Source organism: Doryrhamphus excisus, linkage group LG2, assembly GCF_037039965.1.
Source record: "Doryrhamphus excisus strain RoL-2023G ecotype Guam linkage group LG2, RoL_Dexc_Guam_v1.1, whole genome shotgun sequence".
Taxonomy (NCBI): domain Eukaryota; kingdom Metazoa; phylum Chordata; class Actinopteri; order Syngnathiformes; family Syngnathidae; genus Doryrhamphus; species Doryrhamphus excisus.
In genome coordinates this window covers 29,471,608-29,493,683 of record NC_136358.1, presented here as the reverse complement: position 1 = coordinate 29,493,683, position 22,076 = coordinate 29,471,608, and the positions used below count along the sequence as shown (strand labels likewise).

At 47.9% G+C, this 22,076-nt stretch overlaps 3 protein-coding genes across 3 annotated transcripts; 2 read left to right on the top strand and 1 right to left on the bottom strand.

Moving 5' to 3' along the window:
• The first annotated feature begins 311 nt into the window (after nucleotides 1-311).
• Nucleotides 312-6,470, top strand: rab31 (RAB31, member RAS oncogene family). The gene is made up of 7 exons (XM_058061947.2): nucleotides 312-525; nucleotides 1,950-2,029; nucleotides 3,464-3,545; nucleotides 3,815-3,886; nucleotides 4,482-4,588; nucleotides 4,896-5,005; nucleotides 5,395-6,470. Exons 1-7 carry the CDS (start codon nucleotides 490-492, stop codon nucleotides 5,490-5,492), a joined length of 585 nt encoding a protein of 194 aa, XP_057917930.1. The 5' UTR covers nucleotides 312-489; the 3' UTR covers nucleotides 5,493-6,470.
• A 764-nt stretch (nucleotides 6,471-7,234) lies between these two features.
• Nucleotides 7,235-14,932, top strand: LOC131109692 (vesicle-associated membrane protein-associated protein A). Its single transcript, XM_058061946.2, has 6 exons — nucleotides 7,235-7,399; nucleotides 12,325-12,477; nucleotides 13,334-13,437; nucleotides 13,729-13,809; nucleotides 13,923-14,117; nucleotides 14,186-14,932. Exons 1-6 carry the CDS (start codon nucleotides 7,342-7,344, stop codon nucleotides 14,324-14,326), a joined length of 732 nt encoding a protein of 243 aa, XP_057917929.2. The 5' UTR covers nucleotides 7,235-7,341; the 3' UTR covers nucleotides 14,327-14,932.
• Nucleotides 14,449-21,747, bottom strand: LOC131110024 (protein APCDD1). The gene is made up of 5 exons (XM_058062665.2): nucleotides 21,446-21,747; nucleotides 19,091-19,253; nucleotides 18,498-19,023; nucleotides 17,080-17,401; nucleotides 14,449-16,810 (listed from the first exon to the last, which is right to left on the bottom strand). Exons 1-5 carry the CDS (start codon nucleotides 21,561-21,563, stop codon nucleotides 16,365-16,367), a joined length of 1,575 nt encoding a protein of 524 aa, XP_057918648.2. The 5' UTR covers nucleotides 21,564-21,747; the 3' UTR covers nucleotides 14,449-16,364.
• Nucleotides 21,748-22,076: the final 329 nt, after the last annotated feature.

The window sequence follows — 22,076 nt, the reverse complement described above, 5'->3', positions numbered from 1 at the left end:
TGAATGACCCACAAATGAGGGTGTTTGTCATCTTCACTGTTGCCCATTTGGAAAGTGTCGTGTCAAGATACGCAACGTCTACACATACGTTTCAGGAAGTTCACAAAATTATACTAGGTATTCATTTACTTGCCTTCAGTCGCAAGTTGAAGGGGAAAAACGAATTACTGGGATGGACGTAGTTCGGTTTCCTGGGTTCTGTTAGTTTAAAACCTTCACTGAGCAAACTTCAACCAGTGTGAATTACCCGGACTGAGCATACTTTATTAAGCGTGCTCTTATTGTGAAATACTCGACCGGAAATGAACGTCATTTTCGCTTGGCATGTTCTTGCTGATGGTCAGCAAGTCAGTCCTGGGCTGGGTTTTGTCGTATTAGAGGGGGAAATCAAGAAGAGTTTCAAGTATGACGAGACAAAGGCAGTCAGTGAACCCCGGCACATAATGATTTGAACACATTTTAACACATTTAAACACCTTTGCGACCAACATGGCCATCAGGGAGCTAAAAGTTTGCCTTTTGGGGGTAAGTGGAAGAAGCCTTCTTTTTGACGTTCATGTCACTCCATTTTGGGGAAAGTCCTTCAGTCGGTAACGGAGAGTGTTTGAAAGACAAAATGGAACAATTGTGTCAATAACTTCACCCCGGTCTGTTGCTTTGCATATATCTTGTCGCTTTTATGTTCGAAAACTTTACCAATTTTAGACCTTGATAGCCATCTTAAGTTGACCCACAACACCCAAGCTAGCTCCATCATTAGCATTCGGTGCAACATTATCGTGTTTTCTATCCTTTAGCGGCTCTTTGGTGACCCTCTGGCGGGTTTTGACGCATGTGACGTCATTGGACAACTTTTCAACTTCCCACAGAGCATCGCGGCTGTCTCCGATATTAGCTTTAGCTTGTTTAGCTGAAGGAGGATGAGACAAAAGCATGAGAAACGTTCAAGTGATGCTTCGTGTCCGTAATGTCGCTCACGGCTACTTTGGTGGCATCTGGAAGCCCAGCAAGCTAGTTGAGTGTTCCACATGATGGGACGTGACTGGAGCAATAATTGGGGGTGGGTGGTATCCATGTGGGTTCGTTTCCCTTTTTTCATGACTATTTTTTTGTGTTTCAAATTTGCTGAAATTTCCATCTAATACAAATGATTTATCTTACAAATTTAGTTGAAATAATGTAAATATGGATGTTTAATAACTCGCACAATACTTTTGACTTGGTTGGAATGGTTGTTTATCCATATGTGCCCTGGGATTGGCTGGCCACCAGTCCAGGGGTAAAGGGATAGGGATAGGCTGGGATAGGCTCCAGCACGCCCGAGCACGCCCGAGCACGCCCGAGCACGCCCGAGCACGCCCGAGCACGCCCGAGCACGCCCGAGCACGCCCGAGCACGCCCGAGCACGCCCGAGCACGCCCGAGCACGCCCGAGCACGCCCGAGCACGCCCGAGCACGCCCGAGCACGCCCGAGCACGCCCGAGCACGCCCGCAACCCTCGTGAGGATCAGCGGTAGAAAATGAATGAATGAATGTGTTGTTCCTATTGTTATATCGATTTTTATTGTTATGTTGTTCCAAGGCTGGGTGATGTGGAACAAAACTCATATCCCGATATATTGATGTGGAATGTCAATATACTGTATGAGCTATAGCTGTATTTTATTCCACACATAGTGGTCATTTAATGCCGTAGACCTGATTTTAACTGAACAATTATACGTAATAAAATGACATTGCCTGATAGAATTGTACTACATAGTTAAATTGTTCACTAATACGTTTATTGATTACATTTTTATTATGGATAAGTAATTTTTGGCTGTGTCGGCACTGTATTGACTTGGCCCACTTCAACCAATAACTGCATGAAGAGGGGATATGTGGTGAACGTGCATGTGACCACACTGTTGCGTAAGCAGTCACTTCCTGTTGGTGTCCACACGCAGGACACGGGAGTCGGCAAGTCGAGCATCGTCTGCCGCTTCGTCCAGGACCACTTCGACCACAACATCAGCCCCACCATAGGGTAGGACGACACTGAATCCTGGCAACACACATCATCTGTCCCAAGCTCAAACTGGGAACACCAGGAAAGCTGGATGGACTCCAGCGGCCATGCTGGCCGTTTACGTTTACACTTTTACACCCGTATGGTCAGTTGCACATCTGGAGAGGTCTTGGCCTTGGCCTCGGCCTTGGCCTTGGTCTTGACGCTGGGATTGTAAAAGTGTGGTTTTTAAGCCATGTTTGGGATGTACGGCGTGTCCCTGAATGCATCTTGCGTTCTGATAATGAGAATAAAAAGGGGGAGCGTGCTAGAGACGTGCGTGGTTTGGATATACCCACGGTATCTGTGGGGGTGTTCGGACACAATGAACTTCTAAGATGGCGTCAGGCTCTGTGACTGAGGACGCTCCCCCGTGTCCCCCGTGTCCCCCGTGTCCACCGTGTCCACCGTGTCCACCGTGTCCACCGTGTCCACCGTGTCCACCGTGTCCACCGTGTCCACCGTGTCCACCGTGTCCAGGGACAACGTTGGTACTTTTTCTGGCTTGCTTTTTGTCATGCCCACATTGGGACCTTCATGAGGTTTTAATATGCAAAGCAGGGGGGGGGGACTTCAAGTGAAATAGGCTGTTTATCAACAAGTTGAAGACCACGCCTCCAAAAAGGTCTGAGTAGGACTCAGTAACAAGTAGCTCCAGTGTTCTTGGTCATCACCTGAAGAACCATGCTGGCCATGCTGGATGGGAGTGTTTCCAGGAGGCTACTGGGAACATTGGTCCCAGTGGTGAAGATGCCTTCACCAAGGGCATCTACTGTCCGGAACGTTTATCAACTTCCCTGGCCATCCATCCCCAAATGTTCTCTATGGGATGTCAATCAGGAGGTTCCATTTCTTCTCATCAGAGAATCCAACTTTTGTCCACCTTTCAATGTCCCGTGTTCGATGCTCCCTGCAAAGGAGGGCCGCCCCCCCTGTCTTGATGGACAGCCCATGGGATCCCCCAGGTGTGGTTTTTGTTGGGATCTTTCCACAAAGTAGAATGAGCGTCTTCCTGCGTCCAAGCTCAGCAGCCATGGCACGCTGGCAGAGGCCTGGCTGATGGAGCTCCACCATCCCACCAGCTTCAGGAAGAGACAGCTTCTTAGCTTCTTAGCTTTAGCATCAGGAGGGCTGGCCGTGGCAATGCCTGACAGGAAAGGAGAACTTGGAGCAGATTTGGGCTTTCAGAGCCTGTGGCCTTCAACGTTTGATCAGGTGAAAAGGAACCCATTTGACTTTTGGTTTAAACTCCCTCCTACTTAAAACCTCATCAGGGTCCAAATGTGCAAGCTCCAAATTCTAGCAACTCTTCAGCTGCTCTTAAGATTTACATCAGGTTGGTCTGTTTGAGATGAAGTGATGCATAAACGTCCTGCTGTTTGCCATCTTTGACAAATATTTTGTCTTGGGCAGAGCGTCATTCCTGACCAAGACGGTGCCATGCGGGAATGAACTCCATAAATTCCTCATCTGGGACACGGCGGGACAGGAGAGAGTGAGCCCCCGCTGATGTTTTGCATGCTTTGCTTTTTCTTTCATGGTACAGAAGCTTGGAGTCCACCCGCATGCTTCCACGCGTCACTCGCTAATGGATGCGTCCTACTTCACGCCTCTCTAGATCTTTGGAAGTCATGGACACAAAGTCTTCATTCTTCACTCGTGTTACTAATACCATAAGAAGCATCACGTCTTGTCTGGTCATCATGAGCTCAGGAAGTCCCCTGGAGATGAATCATATCAATGTCTCTTTTTATATCTCTATAGTTCCACTCGTTAGCTCCTATGTACTACAGAGGGTCCGCAGCGGCTGTCATCGTTTATGACATCACCAAATTGGTGAGTACTTTGTTGATACGTATACTATGTGCAAATACTACACGCATCATTAGGGGCAGCAGTAGGAGCAAAAAGGGTGCCATACTCGGACGGTACCATGACAATGTTGGGGTTGTTTGCAAACAAATGAAGCGGCCACCAGAGGGCGACAAGTCCCATTTGTTATAGTCCCCCATATTCCCACCGCGGGGGGGGGGGGGCTCGAACCTCCAACGAAGGCCGCAGACTGAAAAACGGAAGGTTGCAAACTGCATCTCAGCTTTGTGATATAGGTCACAAACATTTTGATTCATTTTACAAATATATCAACTTTTTTTTTTAATAATCAACGTGCGTTTTGTACAGCTTTTCTCTGCTAAATATGTGACCTTTTTATTCTTGTAAAATTACAGATTTTTAAATGTTTGCTGTGTTTTGCTTATGTTTTTACAATGTCCTGCGGGCCAAACATAAAAAAAGTCTGCAGGCTGAACTCTTAGTAATTGTTCAAGTCCTCCCCTGTCTTGAAATGGAAAGAAATTATCCTATGAAGGATCATTGCCGCCAATGCCATCAATGCAATAATTGCTGCCACAGTGTCTTCTGCTGTCCACAGGACTCCTTCCAGACCCTGAAGAAGTGGGTGAAGGAACTGAAGGAGCACGGGCCTGAAGACATTGTCGTCGCCATTGCCGGGAACAAGAACGACTTGGGAGACATCAGGTATTTTTGCTTCTGGTCGTGGCTCCTTTGGAAAGGTGTGGCTGCTATATATTGTCTTCCTTAGCAATGCCTGATGTTGTCTGGCTCTTTGTTACTGATGCCGATGGAGACAGCACCTCTTCCCTGTGTCTGCCAGTGCCATTATCGGCATAAAAACCATAGCGATATGATCCCATATCTCCATATTGTCTCAATGTTGTTCCTAGGAATGCCGTGTAAGCAATGAAATGTATTGTCCATTGCAACATAAGAAAGAAATGGGAGCATTGTTAATGGCGTAACGGCGTAATGGCGGTGATTCTTCCAGGGAAGTACCCATGAAGGAGGCCAAAGAGTTTGCCGACTCCATCACCGCCATCTTCATTGAGACCAGCGCCAGGAATGCTGTCAACGTGGAGGAGCTCTTCCAGAAAATTAGTAGGATTCTTACCCTTTTTGATGAAAAAGTCAACTTTTTCCATCGGTGGTCACATAGGATGCATTTTCTAAGAAGTTTTATATCTATATGTATGCATATACATGCATGTATAATATGTGTGTTTGTGGTCTTTTGGGGTCTGGGTTTGCTCCAGACATGAGGGAGAGTATCACAAATAGGTGAAACATTTTGATGGAATCTGACCAATTCTGGGCCTGTGACATCATAATATGCAAATTAGACGGCTAATGTACTCCCATCACACACTGGGGGTCACACTGACGAATGTTCTCCTTTGCCATATGCCTTCATGTCTTTATTTCCAGGGTGTTGTCATCTTTCTAGCATTTATCTGTGAATGAGACGGAGGTTTGTGCTTTTCTTCCAGGCAAACAGATTCCGCCGCTGGAAAACCCGGAGGTGGAACTCAACGAGTCTTTCAAACTGAGCCGCCAGCCAGCTGCGTCCACCCGAAGGTGCTGCTAGTAGTGCAGCAGAGTAGTACTTCATCTGCACTTCAGTAGCACAAAATACCTGCAAAACTACAACTTCATTTTCAGTTTGGCGCCATCTGCTGGTGCTGGGCTGATTGCATCCTGGGTCTGTACAGTCGTCAGGTACATGACGTCCCTTTTAATGCTGACTACACTTTATTTGTATAGAATGTAGCACAGATGCCGCATCTGCAGCATCTGCAGCATCGGCAGCATCGGCAGCCCCTCATTCCGCTACCTTTGCTCTTTTTGAAGGGTTTATATACTGCAGTGCTGCACACCAAGACCGGCATGGCGGTTACAGCATGGCGCCCCCTGCTGAAACGCCGTGAACCTTGACCTTATACACTTGTTTACATCAGGGTGGGGGGGGGGCAAACTTTACAAAGTTAACAACATTGGCTACAGACTACATATTTCATACATGCACTCTATTTTATGCTCGTATGTTAAGTGCTTCCTTTGGATACTTTGGAAGCAGCTGGCGGGCCGGATGTGGCCCCCGGGCTGTAGTTTGCTCACCTCTGCTTTACAGGGACCGTTCTGCTCCGTGTTTTCATGCTTTCTTTGGTGCTTTGTTCCGTGTCTTATCACCCAAAAGGGTCAAGCAGTTGTCACTTTGTTCCTATGAAGTATGTAGGAAGTGTTCTTCGTAGGAGGAGCTTTCTAGCCACACTTTCCCATGCCTTTATCTCATCCATGCTGGACTCATTCACTTGATTTGGGAATAATAGCATGCAACAATCAGTTGGGAGCTGCAGCTGCACTTTAACTGGTAAAGTATACGATTATTTTACTTTCATGGTGACACAAAAGTGCCTCTTTTTTTGGTGGCAAAGTTGAAGAATGATGCATGCTGTCCTTGTATCCTGTGTAACCTCTTTATGTAACTAATCAATGTAATAAAATAGTCATTATTCTATTTAGCCTACGTTTTATCATCGTGTCTGGGTTGGTTTTTAACAGGATTACGTTGAATCTGCTTAACTCGTTTTCGTGAGCAGAGGCAATCAATGTGGGGATCGTGTGCATGTCAGTGGCTATCTCCGAAGGCATCCTGTCCAAGGTGGGACTGTGGGCCTTGGTGACGAGAGGCGGCGGGAGTGGGGGGTGACTATGGCGAAAGGTCAGGACTAGGATTAACCCCCTGACATCATCAGAGCGTGGAATGCGGCGCCACCCAAAGCTCTGGGTAACTTGAACCACTTAAAAGGACACCATTGGCGTGCAGAGAACACAGTCTGCATTGTTTACATTTAGCATTAGTATTTTAGCATGGGACTGGCTTATTTAGCACATTTGCTATTAATGAAAATTCTATTGTTTACTGACTTTTTGGCTATTTTACTTTTACTGTAAATATGTGATTTTTTATACAAATTGAATGAATCATATTCATATTGTTGATGAATTGATATACATTCAGGCTTTCCTGTCATTCAACAGAAATGTCATAGTGGTGTAAATAGTGACAAGAAAATGTCACCCTCTAATATGAAGTGTAAAGTTAAATACTTGCAGGGTTGAATGCAGTATGAGAGCAACTAGTGTTGCATAAAGGTACATGCCTACTGATTTATATTTCGTCTTATTTTCCAGTCCGTCTCGTTAGCTAACTAGATAATTGCACATAATCTACTCTACTTTAAATGAATTTCGGCTCCCTAATCACATCAAGCCGCCACGGCAGAGCGCAACAGTGCACGGCCTGTGCGTGCGCGCTCCAGTAGGAGTAGGCGCATACTCGTGCACGCTCGGCTAAAGGCGTCTTGATCAGTGGCGGCGGCAGGCAGTCAGTCACTTGTCACTAACCCGCTGGCTGTCCCCCTCCCTCGGCTAAAATGTCAAAGTTAGACCAGGTCCTTGTCCTCGATCCTCCCTCCGACCTCAGATTCAAAGGTAAGTCCACCGTAACGTGCCTAATGGGAGTAAAATGTCCGGTGGCTTGCAGTGGTGTGTTACCCGGCTGTTACTATGTTACTGACGTTGTCGGCTGGCTAGCTAGCTAGCTAGCTAGCTAGCTAGCTAGCAGGCATTCAGCGCCATTTTACCTTAGCAGAGGACCGAACGGGCCGCTGCATCCTCGCGCTTGCGTGACGTGGTCAGCCGGCTTTTGTGGTGCACAGTTGCCAGGCAGAGATCAGTCAAGTGGGGGTCGCTGGTCGTACGGTGTTGAAGTGAACGTATATAGAGTCCATTGCCCTGCTGGCAGTAGTCGTTGGCTTGCTTAAAGTTTAGAAATATTGAATGAAAACGGTGACTAAGGACTGTCATGAGAATGGCTTTAAACACTTTTCCATGTCAAGCTTTGACAGTGACAAACTTCACTGGTCAATGTTAACAGTCTCTTAGGAACTTCACGCCACTTGTTTCATCTACTTACAAGTTGCATGCCACAGTGGAGTTAAAGAAGGTGAAATTAAAACAATTGTTGAAAGGCAGCGCTTTTAACATTCATCCCGACGCTATCCCATGCGACGCTAGCCTCCAGTGATGTGTCATTTAATCATTGGCTAACTCGCCAAGCTAGCTTAGCACAGCCAAAGTGGGCTCATGACGCCTGCTAGCAGGGTTAGCTTCCCTCAACATGGCAGTAGGTGATGTTCAGGGTTCCTCTTGGAAAACTAGTGTGTAACATAGGTAGCTGTGATGAGCTTGGTTCAGGTCAAGGTGTCCAATGCCAGGAATGTTGGCTTTGGTTGGGTTCCAAGAATCACAGCTTGTAAGAGTGGTAAAGTGAAATTAATACAAACAAGTACAAGGAGTAGTAATATTTTCAGTGAAAGTACCCACGCCTTTGGTTGTCTTCCCGCTGAAGAGCACTGAAAGGAGGTGCAAGTTGTTCCTAGTTGAGGCCTGGAGTGGACTTATCTGTCTGGATAGTTTTTGGCTTAAATGCTGAAAAAAGTTCTACCCACAGGAACTCGGCGCTCACACGAATCTGTTACGGCTGCCGGGAGAACTCCGTACGATTGACATTCCTGTTGTAGGCTCACACTAGCTCTGTGCGCTACAGCACTACAAAACGAATCCGTCGGGGTCACACTGAATCCGTTGCAGCTCTGGTCCTGATCCAGTCCGACGACTGCAGCGAGCGTCCGCCCCAGCTGCGGAAACCGCGCTCGCAAAAGCAGATTATCACTCCATAAGTCGCCTTGTATACAGGACGTTCTTGGAAGCAGGAGCAGATTTTAGTGGTGCCTTTTGACTTAATAAAATGAGAGTACAAAACCGGATCGTTTGTCATGTTTATTATTATTAAGTGTTTAATTGCATCATATTGTTGTTGTTCTTGAAGTGTACAATGTTCCTAGATATCATCCAAAAAATCACCGTAACTATTATCATTTTCTAGTATTGATATTTACTTGACCAGACAGTGTTCTGGCGTCTGTGGTGTTGGGAAAAAGTTAGACCCCCAAAAGGACTCTTTGGCTGTGGCTGCACCACATGAGCTAGTGTGGGTCTACAACAGGATTTCAATTTTGTGGAATGCTTCCGGCGGCCGCAATGGAGCTGCAGCAGATTGAGTGTCATCCAGGGGTAAATGTCAATCAGTCGGTGAACTTTCTGAAGGAGATGCATGGCTGTGGGGGTTCGTCTGAAAGCAAACAAGCTGATTTTTTTATCCGACAAAGAATCTGAATGGGAGTTTCTTGGCACCAAAAATAAGGATTTTTGGGGGGTGTTAAGTGTAGATGATGTCATTTAATTAGCATAATTGACCATGACATGCATTGATTGATGTTGTGGGAGACGGAAAGTGAGCAAAATGAACCTGGAAAAAAAGCCTTGCTAATTGAGTGATATGTGCTTTTATCTTGGTGTCCAACAAGACCAGAAAAAGTTGCATAGATTTGTTGCAAGCCACTTCCTGTTTCCCAGAGTGCTTTGCTGTACAGTTTTTGTGTTTATAAAAATAAAAAAGGCTGGAAAGCAAATGTTTGGAGCTCACCTAGTAGTTGGGTTAATATTCTGCATCGTATGTTGGTAGTGTATTGTCTGTTTTCATCCACCTATTGTTTCTGTGTGTATGTAGTTTATTAACGCCAGCAGTAGGAATCGTGTGGTGGCGACGCTCTGCAATTTGTGGCTACTATGCTATGCCTCACACAGACACTTGAGTACCATCTCGTCCAGGGGTGGGCAAACGTTTCGACTCGCTGGCCGCATTGATTTAACAAAATGGAGGACAATTAAAATTCAGCCGAGTCTTGTATAGAAAGCTACAAACCCTGAGCCATATAATGAAATACACTTGTCTCAAACGGTAAAGCACACATATTTATTGGTAACTGGCTAACTTCTCTAATGGGATGTCGGCTAGCAATCCCTAAAACATACGTACATTGGAGCCATCTGATTGATGCTATTTGGATGTTTCATACAGTACATCATAAAGAAAAGCACTAAATGAATACAGAGCCACCATACCGCTTGGTGGACATGTACTTTCCGGCCATTTACCAAAATGGTACCCCAAAGCACTCTGGGGAAACAGGAAGTACTTCCAGCAACACTACACTATATAGTCATGTAGTGTAGTAATTGTACATGATTGTAGTAGTAATATTTGACTTGCATGTCCATCTTTTAAGGCAATTCCTGCTGCCTGTCCTAACATTTCCCCAAATGTTGGCCTTCCAACCGTATTGGAGGGTTCCATTCCTTTGGTAATGCCATGCCTGACACATTTGGGGGTGGAGACAGCAGTGTGCCCGCCCCTCACGAGTCGCTGTGGCGGCGGCGGCGGCGGAGGAGGAGGCTGAACTTAGTTGCATCCGTGTTTTGTTTTGTAAACACATGACCTTTCACCTCAACTGGGTTTCAGATGCTGTTTTCAACCGTCAGTAATAGCGGCGTTTGACCGGTGATGATAGTTGTTATTTACTTTTGGGGTTGGATGTTCAATTGCTCAACCACCAAAAAGCGGAATTAAGACGGAGCCACAGTTTTACGGCATGACTTGCAAACAACTTGTCTGTGATTGGTCCGGTGTTGTAAAACCAAAGTAGTCCCCAAATGTGGGGGTGTCGTGTCTTTTAGGAAGAAATGTTACTTATGCAAGCCGCCCTCCCATGCAACCCACCCGACACCACAGCCCGACACAATGCTGGGGCACGCCCTGATGCTCTGATCAGCTAATTAGCATGTGCATGTATGGAACATCCAGCCTGACAAATGTGGAGCCTGTTGGAATTTCTCCAGCCAGCGAGAAGGGGCAGCCCTCTGTTATTTTTAGAGCACCAGGATGGGCCCGGGGGACCCAGCTTGGCTTCCACGCAGAAAGATGAGCTAAGGTGGAAACCAGGGTTAGGTAATAATGGACGTAGTGTGGGTGGACGTACTGTGGGTGGACGTACGCTCTAGCTGGACTTCTTTCACTCTTACTTGCATGTTCTGTACGGGCAACTTCCTGTGTGCCTTTTTAAACAGGACCTCCACCCATGCTAATGTTGGCTTACCCTGTTGCTGCGCCTTAGTCTGGCTGCCCTCAGTCTCCTCTTGGATAAAATGACTTTCCTGTTGAAGTCAACACAGGAGCTCCTCCTCTTGTCATTGTTGCTGCTGTGTCTTGTTCACGCTGATGCGTTCAAAGCTGCGTGGATTTCTTTTCCACACTTAAAAAGCAGCAAAAACTTCTAATCATTACCATTGTCCTTTGTAACATTGTTTATGGTTTAAACATAAGATCATCCCTGCACAAACACAACTAGTATGTGATGGCGGTAGCTGGGGCCCCATGTCAACACAACCATGGACGGAATTGGCATCTGATCCACCAGCTTCCATGATGATGTTCTACAACCATGGACGGAATTGGCATCTGATCCACCAGCTTCCATGATGATGTTCTACAACCATAGACGGAATTGGCATCTGATCCACCAGCTTCCATGATGATGTTCTACAACCATAGATGGAATTGGCATCTGATCCACCAGCTTCCATGATGATGTTCTACAACCATAGATGGAATTGGCATTGTGTACTTGGTAGTGGCTGATCCACCAGCTTCCATGATGATGTTCTACAACGCTGACGTGGTCCTACAGCCTTGCAGGAATCATCATGGCCGCAGTCATGGCCGCCACTGCGTTGCCGGTGTGCTGCTCCAGCAGGGTCATGCTTTGCGTCTTATCGCCCTCGCCGTGTGGGGGCCTTTTGTGAGGGCTTGCCCAGCTTAAGGAGCCTTTAATACCAGAGGACCTGCATGCTCATACACTCCATTCATGTGAAGAAGCTTCACTCCTCCACGCTAAAAAGGAAAAAGACATTTTAACATTGTCAATGGTCCTAGAAGTGTAAAAAGAAGTTAGGCACTGTTACAGTCTTAGCTGCTGTGGTGCTGCTCTCCACGTCTCCACATCTTTGCAGGTCAAGCGCTTGTGGTGTTGAATAAGCAGTCTTAACGCTCACGCGTGTCCAATATTAATCCACAGCCAATGGGAGCATGAATGTGGGAACGTGGCCCAGCCCTGAATGGGACTTAGGAGCAGGAATTGGATCAGGGTACTCTGGTGCTACCAAAAATCCTTCATGTGCGCTGCTGCTGCTGCTCATTAAGGCTTGTTGAACATATGCTCCATTCACACGGTACACACCACACCCAACCCCTCTCCAGCTGGGGCGGGGGGTCAAGTAGTGAAGCAATGTCGAAGCTGATTGGGTGACCAGCATGTTTGGGCTGAAACCCAAATGGACGATGGAGGAAATGTAAAATGTTTTGAAATGAAGCCATTCATCCATGACCGGAGTGGATGGACAATAGATTAATCATGGATTAACTGCGGTGGTAACCTCATGGTCTGTCTGTCCACCAGGTCCCTTCACCGATGTCGTCACCACCAACCTCAAACTGAAGAACCCCTCGGACAAAAGGGTATGTTTCAAAGTAAAGACCACGGCGCCCCGGAGGTACTGCGTACGGCCCAACAGCGGCATCGTGGAGGCGGGAGCTGCCATCAACATCTCTGGTACCACGCAGAACGTCCCGTATTCCTTCAATGTTGGCTTCCTGTAGGTCTCAGTGATGCTGGAATGTACACGCCACCTCGTAACATGGATGGATGCTAACGTGCTAACGTGCTCACGTTCCATCGTAGCTAAACTAAACAGCTGTCATGGATGGATGGTTAGTAGAGATCTGGGGGGGTGGAGACACGGGCGGGCTCGTCTAGGTGGGAGGGGGTTTTCTGTCCGAGCGCCTCTTCTGTCCACAGTGGAGCACCCAGAGATGGAGGTGGTAGATCACATTTGGTGCTCAGCAGGACACATTACTGTTCCGTATCTTCACCGGGACCTTCTGGTAACCTTCTGGTAACATGTCAATTTGCTAGCACGCAAACAACATGTCAATGTGCTAGCACGCAAACAACATGTCAATGTGCTAGCACGCAAACAACATGTCAATGTGCTAGCACGCAAACAACATGTCAATGTGCTAGCACGCAAACAACATGTCAATGTGCTAGCACGCAAACAACATGTCAATGTGCTAGCACGCAAACAACATGTCAATGTGCTAGCACGCAAACAACATGTCAGTGTGCTAGCACGCAGACAACATGTCAGTGTGCTAGCACGCAGACAACATGTCAGTGTGCTAGCACGCAGACAACATGTCAGTGTGCTAGCACGCAGACAACATGTCAGTGTGCTAGCACGCAGACAACATGTCAGTGTGCTAGCACGCAGACAACATGTCAGTGTGCTAGCACGCAGACAACATGTCAGTGTGCTAGCACGCAGACAACATGTCAGTGTGCTAGCACGCAAACAACATGTCAGTGTGCTAGCACGTAAAGTTTGTCTTTGATCTTGTGTCCCCAGTGATGCTGCAGCCCTTTGACTATGACCCCAACGAGAAAAGTAAACACAAATTCATGGTGCAGACCATTTTCGCCCCATCCAACATGTCTGACATGGACTCATTGGTGAGGAACATCTTCCTTCATGTTGTGTCCTTCAAACGTTAGCAGCATGCGTATGGAAGCTGGTGTGTGTGTGTGTGTGTGTGTGTGTGTGTGTGTTGGTCCACTAGAGGGCAGCAAAAGCTCAGCTAGTCCAGTCTGGCCTTGCATTCCCAGCAAAGGAAGCAGGCTGTCACACTTCCTGCTACGTTAGCCTTTGTTTACCTAGAAACGTGATGGTAGAGGCTTCTCCACAGCTGCTACCACTTTGGAATGATGAACCATGAATAACATTCCCACCTTTCTTCTTCCAAGTGGAAAGATGCCAACCCCGATGACCTCATGGATTCCAAGCTGAGATGCGTCTTTGAGCTGCCTTCTGAAAACGATAAAATGGTAAGGAAGCCCGTTTTTGCCCGCCAAGCCCTTTCACGGTGTCCCAGGAACGAGACCTGGTGAAGTGTTGTCCTCCGTGGGCGTCATGCTGAGCGTCGGTCTCCCTCCCGCAGAACGACGTGGAGGCGAGCAAAGCCTCTCTTATCAGCAGCGCTGCCAGGCCCGAGCCGTCCGTAGCCGCCGCGCCCGCCCCCACAGCCGCCACCGCTTCCTCCACGGACGACATGGAGATGAAGAAGGTGATGGACAAGTGCAAGCGGCTGCAGGCGGAGATGAGCAAGTTGGCGGAGGAGAACCGGCAACTGAAGGTCAGATGCTCCACGCCAAGGTGGGAACATCCGTGTGGGGCTTTCACGCATTCCCTTTGCTTTCACAGGAAGACGGCACCCGGATGAGAAAGATGGCGCGCTCGGATCACATGACGGCCAGCTCGGCCGGCCCCGCCACCCTGCCCTCGCTTCTGGTGGTCATAGCGGCCATCTTCATGGGATTCTTCCTGGGGAAGTTCATCCTGTAGACTGGCGGCTGCTGCGTCTTCAACGGAAGCCTGGAAAGCAGCGAGAAGTCTTTGCGTTGACGTTTGCCATATCACCGCTAGTGTGGCCTGCAGCGAACACACGTGCACCGCATCAATGGGAAGGCGTGGCCTTTTTATTCACGGTTAGTGCACAGGAAAGGAAGATGACAAAAGCCATTGCTCCCTTTTTTTGTCCACGGCTGGGCTCTACAGGTTATGTAACAGGTTATGTAACGGGACATCAGTGTTGTAAACGGTCATGGACGTCGGACGTAACCGAGCATCGGATACGCTGGCCTTGTTTGTATAGGAACGTCTCGTCCATCCTTTTAAAGGCTTTTAAACGACAACCTCCATCGTCTCCTTCACTGGATCGCTTCTTCGTACCCGTTTGTCATTTTTACTTCTACTCTCAGAATGTTCATGTCCAGTTGGGGATGAAGGTGCCTCCTCCCCCTTCTACTTTACCCACCAATGCAGACTTTATATTATTCCTTCTATACAAATCTTCTATTCCCTCAGATATTGACTGAAATGGGCCACCATTCTTCATTCTGTCCCATGATATTAAGCAATGAAAAATAAAATGAAAAAAAACTTTCCATAGATTTGTGGTCCTGATTCTTACTCATTTCTTCAAGTCAAGATGCCCATCATTCATAATCCTTATGTGACGTGCGCATGTCCCTCTTTGCGTCCTGAACATCGACAGCTCATCACGGCCCGTGTAGAACCCACTATACTATACTATACTCTACTATACTCTGCTCGACTCCACTCCACCTTGCCCCAGTGACACGTCATGTGACACGTCATGTGACACGTCATGTGACACGTCATGTGACACGTCATGTGACACGTCATGTGACACGTCATGTGACACGTCATGTGACACGTCATGTGACACGTCATGTGACACGTCATGTGACACGTCATGTGACACGTCATGTGACACGTCATGTGACACGTCATGTGACACGTCATGTGACACGTCATGTGACACGCATCTAAGCTCCAGTGACAGTTGACATTGTTACACCGTTGGAACGACGAGTAGCCGGCTAGCAAGAAGCTTCACCACAGACAAGACAAAAAGGTAAGGCTACACGTTTAAGCTGCTGCTGAGGTATTTCCTCAATTTGGAAAAGTTAACCCCAAGTGTTAACTTAGTGCCTTTGTTTCTATATTGAAGTGCCACTAATGTTGGTTATATTAACATTATATTTAACATGTTTCACATAAGGATTGTTGGGCAACATTTTAAAATATGCCGTTTTCCTGAAATATGTTCTGCTGCCACCTGCTGGCCAAAGCGTAGTACTCGAAAGATCGAAGGGGATGAGGCCAAACAAAAAGTGAAATCAGAGGCATTTTAAATGGCTAATTGCTTTGCTGCAGCTATGAGACGAAGCCACAGATTGCATCAGCCGGCAGTCCTTCAAAATGTAACCATCTAATATGGAACAGCTAAGCCTAAATCTAAAGCACATGATTCATTTAGTTGGACCCCAAAGTGCAACTTTCTTACGTGAATGAGCATATCAGCTCCAGAGTTCAACAAAAACAAGGCTGCTATCTCTTGGTGACCCTAAAAACAAGATGTTAAAGTTGCTTAAAAATTAGTTGAAATAATGTGAAATATTACACCAAAGTATTAAACTGTCAATGTGAAATTCTATAAATATTGCTATTTAATAAGTGATGACAAATGTATAGATCTTTGGCCAGTATGTTTTACAATTGAAAGCTTTGTTGGAATTTGAATTTCCCATTTTGCCACCAAGAAACCTTGTTTACTTTAGAATGGCCATAAAGACCATACATTGGCTGATGATGATGATGATGATGATGATGATGATTTGCCCTTGTTAGTTGCTCATTGGTTGATGCTAAAGTGCATTTTCTTTTTCTTGGAAAAGTCTTTGGCTCCTGGGAGCGTTGGGAGATTTTCACAGCAGCTGATTGGTCCAGCAGTCTGCGTGTCCACTCAAAAGGTCCTCGTCGTTCCCGGTGCGGTTACCAGGTGACAGGATGGCGTCTAGCGTTGGCAGCGCCAACAAAAAGCAAGAAGAGCGGCCATGACACCTGCGCCGGCTCCACGGCGCCGGCCCGCACCGCCGTTACGAAGCTGCAGCAGCGCGTCTCCGCTGTCGGCGCGTCCCGGCGACTGACCGCTGACGGAGCACCGCACCAGCGGCAGCTGGTAGGAGGTGGCCCGCTTCTCCGGGTGGTCCGGGCTGGAGCCGTTGCTGGGGCGCTGGCCGTTGAAGAGAAGGTAGCGCCCGTTGGAGTCCTGCTCCATGCGGAAGAGCTCGTACTCCGTGTGCGGCAGGCGGATGCCCAGTGCCACGCAGCCGTTGGTCACCGTCACGTCCTGCTCCACCCCCACCTGCCACGAGCGCTCGGCGCCGCACTCGTTGCCGTTGAAGACGTTGAGGAGGGAGGTGGTGGCGAAGTCCATGGGCGTCACTCGCATGTGGTTGACTGCCGGGAAGGAGGACAAGGGAGCCATGTGATTGGTTGCTTGGGACTGCTACTGCTGCTGATCCTGGACCAGCGTGAGCACAAAGGAGACCAACTGGTGTTGGTCAACCAAGAATAAATGTAAAGGTCCCGGGTCCCATCCATGCTGGGGACCAAGCCTTGATGGCCAACCCTAAGATGCCAGCGAGCTACAAATTAGCAGAAATCCAGCGACCTGATTGGACGCTTGAGGGGGTGGGGGGGGGAGACAAAAAGATGTCATGTCTGACCTTTGAAGACAAAGTCGGTCCCTCCCATGACGCGCGTGGAGTGGAGCCCCCTGCTGTAGCGTCCGCGGGCGAAGATGGTGAAGGCGGGGTGCCTGCACACGGGGTCTGAGAAGTGGCGGTAGTGCCCCTCCCACGTGTGGTTGTTGTCGTGGAAGACAAAATGGCGCGTGAGGAACAGGACCTCCGGGCGCACCTCGCAGCGCTGGCTGACCCACTGGCCGTACAAACCCACCGCCAGGTCGGGGCGGGGCGGCAGGATGGGGGGGTGCAGCTCGTCTGAGCGGGAGATGATGCGGCACACGATGCAGTCGTGGGCGTGCTTCTGTGACGGGAAGAGGCGGGAACAACGTCAGCAGGACGCAACCGTGTCATGACCTTCCTTGCAGTAACTGGAGTACATATGTGGTACCCGTGGAGTACACATCTAGTACAGTACACATAAAAACCAGAGTAAGAAGAAAAAGCTATGCTGAGGTCTTTCATGTAGCAAAAATATTCCATGTCTTGTTCTCATCAAAATAATATCTAATATTTCAATAATAGGGATACATCTAGTATTTAAATAATAATAGTAATACCTAATATTTAAACAATAATATCTAATATTTAAATAACAATCTAATTAAAATAATAATAATATCTAATATTTAAATAGCAACAATATCTAATATTTAAAAAAATAACAATAATAACTAATATTGAACTAATAAAGCAATGATTTCTGTCTTGGTGGAGAAAATATGATGCTTGGTTTTTCAAGGGGGGGTGGGGGGGCACAATGGATGACAGACATGTTATGTTGGGGGATTCCCGCCATACTTGAGGGGAGAGAGCGTCTCATGTGGTGAAGGACGCCTTCCAGCCTCCACGGCGACAGACGGGATCCATTTTCCAAGACCCAAGCAAGGCGGACCCAAGCAAGGCGGACCCAAGCAAGGCGGACCCAAGCAAGGCGGACCCAAGCAAGGCGGACCCAAGCAAGGCGGACCCCCTTCTGAAAAAAAGTCTTGGACCTCACGGTGGTCGCTACGGTCACCCACCCCGCCCACGTGGACTGTGTTAGTTGATGGTCGCCATGGCAACAATAGTCACAGCATTAAAGGCAGTTGAGTTCCATTCTTGGACTGCCAAGATGGAGGATGACGTACCCAAGCTTACCCGAAGGGGATCAGACAACAAAGTCATCCATCCATCCATCCCTCCATCCATCCATCCATCCCTCCATCCATCCATCCCTCCATCCATCCCTCCATCCCTCCATCCCTCCCTCCATCCCTCCATCCCTCCCTCCCTCCCTCCATCCCTCCATCCCTCCATCCATCCCTCCATCCATCCCTCCATCCATCCCTCCATCCATCCCTCCATCCATCCCTCCATCCATCCATCCCTCCATCCATGTCCACGTAGGAGGATCTGACCTTGGCGTTCTGCAGGGGGGTCTGGTAGCTGGCGGGCTTGTAGTACAGCCTGTGGGCGGGGTCGGTGTGGACGTCCCCCAGGAAGAGCTCCTCCACCAGGTGGTCGGGGTTGTGGTGCATGTACTGCTTCTCCAGGCGCAGCAGCTGCAGCTCGTGCATGGCAAAGTTGAGGTCCCGGGAGCAGTCGTAGCCGCCCTCCTCGCTCCACAGCTGGTAGGCGACGCCGGGCTCCCAGGGACCCGCGGCGGCGGGCCGGCAGCTCCGGTTGAGCCTCTGACTCAGCTCTTTGGCTACGGCGGACGTGTGACACACCATGAAGACCTGGTGAAGGTGGTACTCGGCCTCGGTGCCGCCCCGGATGATCCAGGAGGCCTGGCGCAGGCGCAGGCGCCCGCGGATGAGCAGCGTGTAGCTGGGCTTGGTGCAGTGGTTGTCCTCGTAGTAGAACTGATGGGCCAGGAAGCTGTTGTTGCTGTGGAAGCGGTAGGAGCGGGTCAGGAACTCCGGGCCGGGTCGGACCTCGCAGCTGAAAGAAGAGAACCTTGAGAAGAGAACGTTGGTGGGCAGGGAAGGAGAGGAAGAGCTGAGCAGACCTGGTGGACACCCAGTGGCCCTCCACGTTTGGAGGCATCTGCACGGCGATGCGGGCGCCGTTGTGAAGGTGTTTGAGCATGTCATGGCAGCGGGAGTCCGTCGCCGAGCGGCTGTAGGTCTTCTCCAAGTATCGCTCCTCCGGTGAGATACCTCCTGACAGGCCTGTAGTGGGGGTCGGGGTTTGGGAGGGGGGGGGGGGGGGGCACGGCAACATTATCACAAGACTAATGACTATGGTATGGTAGTAATGGGACTTGAGCAGTAGGTGGTAATGAGCAGTAGATCATACTTTCAGCAAAATATCAGTTAACAAAAAAGGAGAAAAGTAGCTTTTTGTGAAATGAGACATTTCAAGCATAACTTTGACAGTGATACATATTTAGCCATGTACATTTAGTCTAAATCTAATCAACTATGTCACAGCATAAAAACACAAACTATGATGGGAAAGATCCATGCCAGCTCTTATGAAATGCGCTACTGCCACCTAGTGGCCACTTGACAGCATCAATCTGCAGTCACCGCCACCCCTCTTCTACTGTACGTCTGCATCAACAAGTGTTCTTGCTAAAAAGACAAATAGGACTTTGGTCTTGGCTGTTCCAGGTGAGAAAGGCATGAAGACATCTTTGCTAGAGAATGAGTTGATGTTCTACATCACGCTGATAAAATGACGATATTTTCCCTCATTAAAATTCAGACTTTTGTCCGTACGTTACAACTTTCTGCTCCTCTTTAAAATCACTACTCATTTTTCACTTTTCTTATGAAATGATATCTTTGGAATGCGTAAAAAAACAACAGTGGGCTGTGAATAGACCCCGGAACACACTTTGGACACCCTGATTGAAATCTACCCCAAAAACATCTTCCATGGAAGCTGCACCACCACCTCCACTAAACTGGTACACAGTAGACATCTTGGAGGCGCATTAAGCATCTGTAGATGATTTAAATACATAATTCTTTTCCCTGGTTATGTTCTCAAAATGTCCTGCGATGTTGGCAGTGATTGATGGCTAATAAGCAGGGGTGAAAGGTCAAACAGCTCAGTGGGAAAAGGGAATGATGGTTTTTGTTTCAACAACGGAGTGTTGGCGTCCCAGCAAAGTGGAGACTGTCGAGTCGGCGGCTCCGTTCTCTCCAAATGTCCAAATCAAAGCAACCGCAAGACTCTTAGAGCGCAAAACCCACTAAGAACTTTGCCAGCTGGCGCCGCCCCACTCACGAGCTAACAATGTAGCCGACCCCCGACAAGCTCCTTGTTTGGGAAGACCACACAGACCACCACAGGCTTCTTGGAGGACCTGAAGAATACCGTGTAACATCACAGCGATCACTCATATCTCATATTTACATTTACTTTCATAGAAGCCATAAAGTCCACAACGATGGCAGCCGTTTCAAAACAACTTCCCTTCTTCACTAGACCGCTTTGAGACGTGGTTTCATCCACGTCTTTGACAGACATCTTCCCACACAACCAAGGCTCCCTCTGTCCTCCCTCTGTCCTCCCTCTGTCCTCCCTCTGTCCTCCCTCTGTCCTCCCTCTGTCCTCCCTCTGTCCTCCCTCTGTCCTCCCTCTGTCCTCCCTCTGTCCTCCCTCTGTCCTCCCTCTGTCCTTTTAGGTTTTTCAACTTCTGTTGCTGCTCTCCTTAGAGCTCAGACTTTCATCAGGCCAGACTTCAAACAGCCCACATCTTGGCTGCCGCCCCCATCCCGGAGGCCCCCAAATACCTGTGAGCCCGCCAGGCAGACAGGTGCATGCCCCCGCCCCTCCTGCCCCAGATAGCCTGCACATTATTAGTATTAATAAGATCAGCCAAAACAAGGACCAAATATGATCAATATTTCCCAGCAGATGGATGGATGGATAAATAATACCTGGCATTGCCTTTTGCTAAACAACAAGGAGCCTTAAAGGAACAGAGATCTCATCTAATTCATCCGCCGGCCAAGCTAGTTGACCTGTACACTTGGCAACATTTGAAAAGTCACTTTATGTTGCTTCATCAACATTTTTAAACTAGCATACACACAAAATCTATATTTTCCCTTATGAAAATGTTTATAACCGTATTCTCATGTATTACTTTTGGCATGAGTTATAAAGACTGGTCTTATTCTTTATAATAATGTCATTTTTAATTGATTTAAAATCAACAGCCCCGTCATTTAAGTGTAAAAGAGAGAAATAAATTGTCAATAAATATGATTGAATAACAACCGCTCATTAGTGCAGGTGTGTCTAACGAGTGCCGGTGTACCTCATGGACAGACTTGTATAGTACATACATACATATATTGTATATATTTATTCCCAGAATGAAGGAATATGTGTGTGTTTTTGTTACCCAAAAAGCAGCAGCAGCAGACGGAGAGCAACAGAAGATCCGTGGTCTCCATTCCGCTGATTGAATCCCTCCAAGTTGTCCCACTCGATGCTGAACGTTCCCGTCGGTCCTTTTTCATAGCCTGCGTCTTTCCACCACCCACAAAATAAAATAGAGAGAAGAATATCTAGACATTTTGTTTCTCATCTTCTACAAGTAGGCTAATAAAATGGCTAATAGCAGCCTAGCTAGATGCCGCGAGGCTCGTGCGGCTGGCACGAGGAGGGGGAGGCAACTTTTAAATGACTGCCAGTCAGGCTGCTCGTGAGGGCACGCCTCCTTTGGGCTCTAAGGGGGCGGGGTAAAGGCGGCGTGGGCGTGTCCTCCTCGTGGTTACGGACACAGCGTGCCGATTTAGAAAATGAGAATTGTTACTAATTAAACAAAACCTTCATAACGTCATTACAGTCTGTTTTAAAAATACATTTCTCATGATTTTATTTTTTGTGACATTAAATATGATTTTGTTACGACTATATTTCTGGAACCTTTCTGGAACAATCTTTTTAAAAAACAAAAAGATATATTTCTCGTTTTTTCAATTTTTTTTATCACATTGGAATTTCTTTCCAGATGAAATTAGACTTTATTG